Source organism: Cottoperca gobio, chromosome 19 (genome assembly GCF_900634415.1).
Source record: "Cottoperca gobio chromosome 19, fCotGob3.1, whole genome shotgun sequence".
Classification (NCBI taxonomy): domain Eukaryota; kingdom Metazoa; phylum Chordata; class Actinopteri; order Perciformes; family Bovichtidae; genus Cottoperca; species Cottoperca gobio.
In genome coordinates, this window is record NC_041373.1 from 4,091,866 (window position 1) to 4,102,466 (window position 10,601).

The 10,601-nt window shown below is 42.3% G+C and overlaps 1 protein-coding gene across 2 annotated transcripts in view; it reads left to right on the forward strand.

The window, feature by feature from the left end:
• abcc3 (ATP-binding cassette, sub-family C (CFTR/MRP), member 3) overlaps positions 1-2,297 on the forward strand; it is a 46,129-nt gene extending 43,832 nt beyond the window's left edge. For both annotated transcript variants that reach the window (XM_029455865.1, XM_029455864.1), the window contains exons 29-31: positions 609-775; positions 893-1,087; positions 1,453-2,297. In XM_029455865.1, coding sequence (XP_029311725.1) covers positions 609-775; positions 893-1,087; positions 1,453-1,564 — 474 coding nt within the window. In that variant the 3' untranslated portion in view covers positions 1,565-2,297. The remainder of the gene's footprint in view (positions 1-608; positions 776-892; positions 1,088-1,452) is intronic.
• The last annotated feature ends 8,304 nt before the right edge of the window (positions 2,298-10,601 follow it).

The following is a 10,601-nucleotide window of genomic DNA, read 5'->3' on the forward strand; positions in this document are numbered from 1 at the left end:
TTTTATGAACTCCTCTCAGAGCCTAACCTTCATTAGTGTAGCTCTGGATGTAGTCACTATGAGTGCCTCTCCGTCTGCTCAACGCAAGGACGACATCCAAAGTCATCCAGTGTTAAGCACTGCCTCTGACGGTCAGTAAGGATGAAATAGAATGAAAGTTACAGATGTAACTATGGTTCTATGAATCCTGGATGACCACCAGAGTTCTTCGTCACTCAGAATCTCGTGGTCCAGTGAGAAGATCCTGTTGGACTGATCTCGTCGATGACACCGGAATTTATACATGACTGGGATCATCCGCGGTCACACATGTTTGTTGTTAAAAATACTCGACCTGCGCATGAAGATATTCAATGTTAAGCACTGTCTCAGTCGATCATTCAGGATTCATAGAACCGTAGTTACATCCGTATGTTGGTTGGACAAAAACAGTAAATTTAAGACATCTTGTGAACTGGGAACTCAAACTCAAAAAAAAATTCCAACAGAATATCTATATTGTAGTGTGAAGTGTTAACACTATTAGTTTCTACTGATTAAAACTACTACAAAACTCCAAAAATGCAGAATTTCTCTTTCAAGCCTGAAAAGTCTTTTCTCTGCCACAGGAACCTGTGCTGTTCTCAGGCACACTGAAGATGAACCTGGACCCCTTTGAGAAGTACAGTGATGAAGAGCTGTGGAGAGCTCTGGAACATTCTCACCTCCACAAGTTTGTCAGCAACCAGCCGGCAAAACTGGAGCTGGAGTGCTCAGAGGGAGGAGAGAACCTCAGGTGGGTTCAGAGGCAAAGAGATAAAGTAGCGTTTGAATGAAGGCTTGTAGTTAGTAGACAAAGTGAATGTTTTCTGTCGCGCTGTGTTTCATGTGTTGTGTGCTCTTGTACTTACAGTGTGGGCCAGAGGCAGCTGGTGTGTTTGGCTCGAGCTCTCCTGAGGAAGACGAGGATCCTCATCCTGGATGAAGCTACAGCTGCTATCGACCTGGAGACTGATGATCTGATCCAGTCCACCATTCGGACTCAGTTTGAAGACTGCACCGTCTTTACCATCGCTCACAGGCTCAACACAATCATGGATTACACAAGGTTCAACATATATCAATACTTTAAAGGAACATTTCACCATAAAACTTTAAAAGTAAACTAATAAAACACATTTCCCTTCGCTGACACGTTGCTGCAGTTCTTGGTGTGTTAGCGCCACCTGTAGATCAGTGAAATAGTGTGGAACCCTTGGCAGTCATGTGTAACATGTCACTTGCACGTGTATGCTTGTGTCGCCAACAACCACCTGCCAATTGCATGGAAATATGAAAATCAAGCAAAACTTAACATCTTGGTATTCTGTGTTCTGTTCCTCCTTTAACACGTCTCTTATCTTTTCAATCTTATCTTAGCTTTATTAAGTATCCAGCTTTGTAACTGACTCATTCTCTCTTCTCCTCTTGCAGAGTGCTGGTGTTGGACAAGGGACAGATAGCAGAGTTTGACACTCCTACAAACCTGCTATCGCAGAGAGGAATCTTCTACGGCATGGCTAAAGATGCAGGACTGACTCAGTAGAACCGCCTTTTATCCCAATTTTACAAACCAGGGTTGAGGATGAGCTCAGTTCAGTCTGACTCCACACCTGGCAGTGGAACTGAAGAGTACCGTTTATGTGCACTTGGTAATCTTTTTCAGGAAATCCACTGCTGGTTTTGAATTAAGCCTGAACTCCTGAAGACTTGGATCAAGTAGCAGTTGCAAACAGTTGTAGTGTTTGTCTGAACCCTGATCAGGACATTTACAAACTCTTCTGTGATTGTCTTAAGTTTCTGGCACTGACGGTATTGTCCTAGGAAGCAAATATCGTTCCTTTGGTATCTAATAAGAAAAAACAAGCCATAGGTGCAAATACTAGTTGATCCAAGTCTGCTCTTTAGTGCCTTCTGCTAGTGGGAAAAAGAAAGCCAGTGACTGTATCATTTTCTAATCAGCTGTGGGCTGCAAAACAAACCACCACACAAAAAAAAGGAGGAACTTTTTTTATTTTATTTTTTCTACAAAGAAAAATACTGTGCCACTGTTACTTTCCTCATGCGAAACACACTTTGTGATACACCCACGTATTTTTGTACTGTACCATTATTTAAGCTACTTTTGAAAGAATTGTCTCATCTAGGGAAGTTTGTTCAGTTAAATATGTGATTCTTTTGTGAACCAAATCTATTAAAACTTGAATTCTGTACCACCAAAATATGAACTATGATAATGCTGATAATGCCTTTTATTAAAAAAAAAAAAGGAAGAACAATGTCTGAGTGCTGTGTTCGTTTGATGTTTTAACTCGAGGTAATCAAATCTCATTGCTGATTTAAAGTGTGGAACGCACATAACCAAAGACCAGCGGTGACCTCCAGGTGCAACAACACATTAGTACTGAACATTGTCTGTATTTATAATGCTGTATAATTGAAGAAAACTTGTTTTCATATACCGGTAATATCTTTTCATTTTACTACAATTGTCTTAGTTGCAGTGGGATGAAATACAATGTATTGTTTATTAGGTACACCTGGCAAAAGCAGAGCTGCTTTATTTGAGTGCGCTGGAACCTAAAATCCTCATTGAGATACATAAAAGAGGTGAGCAAAATATTAGGAACACCTCTTGGTGTGTTCTGTATATGAAATATAAGAAAAAGAAACTGCAACGAGCGTCCTTGTTCTAGTCATCCACTAGCGTGCGCTCACAGCCAATCAGGGATCCACAAGAAGCCCTTCTGTCTGCAGTCCCTTCACTACAGACCATGTCTCTGTATCTTTATCACTTAATATAACTTGTGTAGGCTATCATCTTATTGTTGATGAAAAATAAAACAAATGCAGGGCACCCTGCTCAATTGATTTTGTTCTAAATATTTCATCATTTTAAAACTTAAAGAATAGTTTCACATTTTGGAAAATATGCTTATTCACTTCTTGACGATTTTAAGCTAAATATGCTGCTGGAAACAAGACGAGACATGTAACCTGGATCTGATCAAACGTAACAAGGTAGGGATTAAAGAAAACATAAACGTGTTAAAACTGGAGTTCAGCACTTTCACATAAAAATGAACGTCCGTTATTTAAGCAGTTCACAAAATGCTGACTAAGCCTATCGCCGCCAGTGAAAGCTCTCCAGCTTTAATGAGTTTTCGAGGTGCTGGCAGGGAGAATGTGTTACCTGAAGTCAGAACCAGGCTAGCTGTTTCCAGTCTTTATGCTAAGCTAAGCTAACCAGCTGCTGGCTGTAGCTTTATATTTAGTGCCATTTCATGTAGCTGTGCCCAAAGGCACGGACATTACTGAGCTGCCTGGCAGCCAGCACTCATTTATCCCGGATTATCAGCATTTGTCAGTTTTGGCATGTTTTAGAGACACAGAGTTTGTACTGCATGAGTAATTGGAGGAACATTGAGAAATGCTAACCGCAGCTTCTCTGTGGAACAGAAAGCCTCTGTGGAACAGAAAGCCTCTGTGTGGGGCAAGTAGTCGAGGACCTGGCTTAGACATGTATGCACATAATGTAGGAGAGGATAACTCAACTGTTATAGACTAATATGACCCCAAGGAACAACATGGGATGTGTGCCAAATTCACAATTCTTCGTGTGCAATCACATGACAAAACTGTAACGTATGCGTGCGACGCCATGTTGGATGATATACAAATCAACAATGGCGTCTAAAGCGAACAACAACAACAATACAACTCCGACTTCTTCAAAGTATTTTGACTCTCTGGAGTCCTCTGCAAAGGCAAGATTCAGAGAAAAAGTCCAAATTTGCCGGCGGATTATATTGAGGATTTAGAGTCATTACCGCCGATTGAATATCCAGATATTGTGAACTTCCTTGTGCTACAAACGTCGTGGGCAACCAACGCACTTAGATGCTTATCATTTCTTTGTTTCTGGATGAGTTGGTAGTCTTCTTACCAAACCAGTGAAAGATGACAGGGTGCTCGTCCATGCCCGTGTAAATCACTCTCAAAGAGCTCGAAATACACCGCTCAAGCCATGGTTTGTGAGTAAGCCATGAAAAAGAGTGGCGATGTTATCCTCGGCTCAAGAATAAGCAAAACAAAAACATGCACAGAAGAAAAGAGCAAATGGCTGCCATCACATGTAAAGAAAGTGCCTTATTTACCAGTCAGCGATATGGATTTTACCTCGGCCAAAAAAAGACGAGAAGTAAGGAAGTAAGAAGTGTACGGGCATATCATAAGCCCAAATGTTTAACTAAACATTGAAAACAGAGCTTTAGCGTGATCACTTACCAGATATAAAGTGGACGCCACAAACACGGGTGAATTGTGCTTTTTCTTCTGTTAAATCCTTACGAGTTATGTTGCTAAACCACAGTTTACGGCGTTCGGTAGACAGCAATTCATCCCTCTTTTGTGGATCGTTGTTTTTGATGATTTTAGGAAATCTAAAGAACCGTTTCTCTGGGTCACGAGTAGCGTTATTACCACAATTATACACTGTGCACAAGATTGGCATTTTCTTTCAATCTTAGACGTTTAAATACAAAGAAAATTACGAAGTGTTGCGTTGCAGCAACTCACACGTAAACGGCCGCCGTCTTGGTTGTGTATACCAACCAACATGGCTGATTTCCGGTTTGGAAAATAAGCGTGACGTCACATGCACACGATCTATACAGGGCGAACAGCCCGAAAATGACCACACCCTTTTTAAAATAACCACGCCTCTTTTTCATCGGAAGTGCTGCTTCCGACATAGCTGTATCTTCTAAACCGTAGGAGCTACAGATTTTCTAAGGTGCTCAAAATGTTCAGAATAGCCATGACATGTTTAGGGGGTGTCATAGAAGAGTGTCAAATTTATAATTTGATATTTTAAGAGAAAATGGCTAAAAGCCGTTAGGTCAATTTATTACCATACAACAACCTACATACAGGAATTGCCATATATATTTATTATCTTAAACTTTCCAGGCTTAGAGCAAAGTTAGAACATTTGTGTCATCCACTAGAGTTGAACGGACAATTTGGAATTTTAACACAATACAAGGGATTCTTTTTAAAGAAAAAAAGCCAGCATTTGATTAATATAAAGAAATGTTATTTTCAATCATAGAATTATCAATGGAATGTTAACTTAAAGTGAAAAATACAAAACAAAACGTATTACTTTAGTAGCCAGCATAGCCCCTTTCGGGACTGTAGGTATACGGCCGCCCTCCGTATCTACAGGATTAGGGTTAGATGAAGATACGGAGGGCGGCCATATACCTACAGTCCCGAAAGAGGCTAGTAGCCAGCAGTGTATCTAGAGAGCTTAAATGTTTCAAAGATCAGCAGGGAAATTGCCCAACGGCCAACAATACAACTTTTAACACCACATTAGTACAGTCATCTAAACAAAGGTCAGGAACATGAAGAGTAACACAACAGAGTCCAGGTATGAGGATGATGAGCCATTTTCATTCAGTGATAGGGTTTTTACAACAATTACCTCCCTTGCATTTGCAGTACTTGCAGCAATGGATCCCAGCTACCCGGCAGGGACACCCGTTCTTGTGCGCACACTTGCCTCATGTACAGGGATCTGGCAGGCCTTCGGCTTTTTGAGATCACAATCTCAGGGACTAATAAGCTGCCCCTTCTTACAAAACCATAAGACTCTGCATTCAGAATCAAGGTGGCGTCTCTAAATGGGGCTTGGACCCACAGCTGCTGTTGGTAATAGCTTCTATGGATATGTTTCCTTGCATTAGTTGATGTGCAAGTGGTTCTCTCAAAGTCCATCTTGAGGCCACTGCTATCAAATGCAACAATACGCAGGTCGTCAAACGTATCCAGGTCTGTAGATGGTTTGAGACACTTGACCAAGAATGTTTCTACCATCTGCATTGTGGTTTCTGTTAGCTTTGGACTGTTGGAATGCAGGATCAGAGAGGAATTTCCTGGTTTGCGGACAGCATTCAGGGCTGCAAGTTTAGTCGATATCTTGCTGGTTGTATCGCACCCAGTCAGCGCATGGAGCGCTGGGAGACACTTTGTGAGCTCATCTCCCAGCGCTATGCAGATATCGTGGAGTGGTAATATTGATCTTTTCACTCCTGAGTTGCAAATGAGATCTCTCCAATTGACTGTGATGTGGTATAGCAGGCACACAAAGACATCTGTGTCACCTGATGACAGCTTCAGTGATGTAGGTCCTGTCCGGTGACTTAGAATGTCCTGCAAATGGAACATCATCCTATCATCAGCTTCCTCGTGTGTGCAGTTGAGCCGAGGGAATAGAGAAGCTCATCCATGGCTGTGGTGATATACCAAGGTATAGAGGTTTGATGCCTTGGTAATTGGTGGTGAGTATTAGATCTCGGCCTGTTCGTTTTGTGTTGTGTTTGTACTTCCTGTTTTATTTTGTTAATTACCTGTTCTCTGTTGTTTCTACTTCCTACCGCCAGGTGTTCCCAATCTGTTTGTTAGTGTCCTCACCTGTGTCTCGTTCCCTCTCACTTCTTGGTGTGTATATAGAGTCTGTTTTGTTTGTCTCTCGTTGCCAGTTCGTCTTCGTACTTCGATGTCAAGAGTTCCAGCATTAGTCACGTCTTCCTGTTTCCCAAGCGTTTGATTCCCCGGCTTCCTCGACCTTGTTTCCGTGACTCGATTCTGCCCTTGCCTGATCCTTGTCTGCTGTGCTGTTATGCTGAGTATCTGCCCATGTACCAAACCTGTTTCTGTGACCCGACTCTGCTCCTGGATTACCCCTTGAAACTTTGTATGATCAACTGTCTATGCGTGTACCATAGCAACTGCAAAGTTTTCAGTAAAGACTATTTCCATTCAACATTTATCTACCTCTGTGTCGTGCAATTGAGTCCCACCTCCCTTCTGTCTTGATCGTACCGTTACAGTGAGCCATTCAACATAGAATGCCTGGAAAGCTGTTTTGCTGATGGAAGATGACCAAAAGTTCTCTAATACCACTGGAACATTTTGGTTTGGTGATATCACATCAAGGACAACCATGTCCTTTGACTTTCTTCTTCTCTCTCTCTCTCTCTCTCTCTCTCTCTCTCTCTCTCTCTTCATTTTTGATGCTGCCCTCTCTGTAAGTGTCGAAAATTATGTGGATCTCATCACAGTTGTGCCCAGCTTTGGCGACCATAGATGTCAAGGCAATAGCGATGTCATGGAACATCTTGACGGGCGCATCAACCTTCTTTAAGGGGACCTTCCTCACCAAGGCCATGAAGTCTATAATGATGCCGTGGGTTTGTGGGGAGGTTTGTGTCCTTAGTGGGCACAACTTCAGCAGCGCAGTCCCAAGTTGTGATTTGGCACTCTTCCTCAAGTAATCATCCAAGCAACCAAGAAGAATGCTGAGTTGGTGATCTCATGCTGGAGTTCTCTCACTCTCGCCGGATCTTGTAGCATAGCACAGCTACAGTATATCTCAAAAGTGAGTACACCCTTTAGATTTTTGCAAATATTCTGTTATATCCTTTCAGGGGATAACATTATCCTACTGAAACTTTGATATAACTTAAAGTAGTCAGTGTGCTGCTTGAATAACAGTATAGATTTATTGTCCTTTGAAAATTACTCAGTACACAGCTGTTAATGTCTAAACAGCTGGCAACAAAAGTGAGTACACCCCATAGTGAACATGTCCTAATTGTGCCCAATGATGTTGTTTTCCCGCCCTGGTGTCATGTGACTCGTTAGTGTTACAAGGATTCAGGTGTAAATGATAAGCAGGGCTGTTAAATTTGGTGTTTTGGGCACAATTCTCTCTGAATGCTGGACAACATGGCACCTCATGGCAAGGAACTCTCTGAGCGGCTGAAAAAAAGGATTATTGCGCTTCACAAAGATGGCCTTGGCTATAAGAAGATTGCCAACACCATGAAAATGAGTTGCAGCACAGTGGCTAAGATCATACAGCGGTTTTCCAGGACAGGTTCCACTCGGAACAGGCCTCGCTAGGGTCGACCAAAGAAGTTGAGTCCACGTGCTCAGCGTCATATCCAGAGGTTGGTTTCCAAAAATAGACGTGCGAGTGCTTCCAGCATTGATGCAGAGGTTGCAGAAGTGGGATGTCAGCCTGTCAGTGCCCAGACCATACGCCGCACACTGCATCAAATCGGTTTGTATGGCCGTCGCCCCAGACAGAAGCCCCTTCTGAAACCGATGCATAAGAAAGCCCGCAAACAGTTTGCTGAAGACAATGAATCCAAGAACATGAGTTACTGGAACCATGTCCTGTGGTCTGATGAGACCAAAATAAACCTGTTTGGGTCAGATGGTGTCCAGCGTGTGTGGCGGCACCCTGGTGAGGAGTACCAAGACAAATGTGTTTTGCCTACAGTCAAGCATGGTGGTGGCAGCATCATGGTCTGGGGCTGCATGAGTGCTGCCGGCACTGGGGAGCTGCATTTCATTGAGGGACACATGAATTCCAATATATACTGTGACATCCTGCAGCAGAGCATGATCCCCTCTCTTCGGAAACTGGGCCGTAGGGCAGTTTTCCAACATGATAATGACCCTAAACACACCTCCAAGATGACAACGGCCTTGCTGAAGAAGCTGAAGGTTAAGGTGATGGACTGGCCAAGTATGTCTCCAGACCTAAACCCAATTGAGCACATGTGGGGCATCCTCAAGAGGAAGGTGGAGGAGTGCAAGGTGTCCAACATCCGTGCGCTCCGTGATGTCATCGTGGAGGAGTGGAAGAAGATTCCAGAAGCAACCTGTGCAGCTCTGGTGAATTCCATGCCCAGGAGGGTTAAAGCAGTGCTAGATAACAATGGTGGTCACACAAAATATTGACACTTTGGGCACAATTTAGACATGTTCACTATGGGGTGTACTCACTTTTGTTGCCAGCTGTTTAGACATTAACAGCTGTGTACTGAGTAATTTTCAAAGGACAATAAATCTATACTGTTATTCAAGCAGCACACTGACTACTTTAAGTTATATCAAAGTTTCAGTAGGATAATGTTATCCCCTGAAAGGATATAACAGAATATTTGCAAAAATCTAAAGGGTGTACTCACTTTTGAGATATACTGTATGTCGGAAGCAGCACTTCCAATGAAAAAGAGGGGTGGTCATTTTCGGGCTGTTCGCCCTGTATAGTGAATTTGGCACACATCCCAAGTTGTTCCTTGGGGTCATATTAGTCTATAACAGTTGAGTTATCCTCTCCTAAATTATGTGCATACATGTCTAAGCCAGGTCCTAGACTAAAGGCCCTGTCACACATATCCGTAAGACAGAAACGTATGCCGGCGCATATGAAAATTTGTCAGAGTCCAAATACGTCCAACCTTTCATCGGATCGGAAAAGTGAACATATACAGATACGCATGTCTAACCTATTGATAGCGCATCACTTACTAATACAAAATGTATCAGACGAATGCCCAACGAATGCATAAGCTAAGCTATACAAAAATATGACGTATACAAAATATCGGCAACACGCTGGTTTACTTTGATATAAGGTAAGGTATAGGTAGTATTCGTTAAGAGCACACTGTGTTACGCTGGGGTGCGTTGTTGAACGCTGATGTTTTGAGCATGTTCAAAATTACCGGACGTACCCAACGTGTGCTTCATAAGATATGCAGATGTAACGTTACGTTAGACATACGTGAATACGTAGGTGAATATTTACCTATGTAAATACAGTACATGAATACTTACCTACGTAAATATAGTACGTACATACCTACGTGACTATGTTAGAGGTGTGTTAGATATAGGCTACGTCGGCTGACGGTGAATCCTACAGCCAATTTATTGATAACGAGTGGATAACCTATTCCTACCCTATGTTAAGATAATGCCTGACGACGGAGTAACTTATTAAACGTGTTTCTACAGTACAGCTAGCGTTCAGCATCAGCATGACGTGAACCAAATGGCACTTTTCCAGCTCCGTTGGCCAGACGCTCCGATACGTTTTAAATAGGTAAGTGATAAGCTATCAATGTTTGACATACGTATAATAATTTGTTATGTATGCATTATGTATGCGTCAGCTACAACACCGCTGTGGAAAGGTTGGACGTATTTGGGCTCTGACACATTTTGAGCTAATTTTCATATACGCCGGCATGTTTCAGCCATATGGAACTGTGTATGTCTGGCGTGTTCGGCGTAACGTCTGCGTCCTTCAAACGATCACAACTTTCCCTTAATTTATATCAACCGATTGCCGATATTTCGTATGCCCCAGCATATGTTTCTGTCATACGGATTACCATACTGAACTATTCTTCTTAGTCCTGCCATGGAGCTGTGCTGTGTGGTGTCAGTCTAAATGTGAAATTAGATGCTTCTGCTAACATCTTCATGAGTGAGGTAGGCCTACCTTACATTTTTGATCATAATAAAAAGAACATATTTAAATATAAGCACCTTAAATTATTAAAATGGTTAAAGGAATTATTTGATGTTTTGGGGAATATAGTACGTACTGGCTTTCTTGCTAAGAGTAAGATGAGAAGATTTACTCTCATATCTATCCAGCTACAGCCAGCTGACATGTTACATCTCATTGGTTACATTTGGCGAGCTTCTCC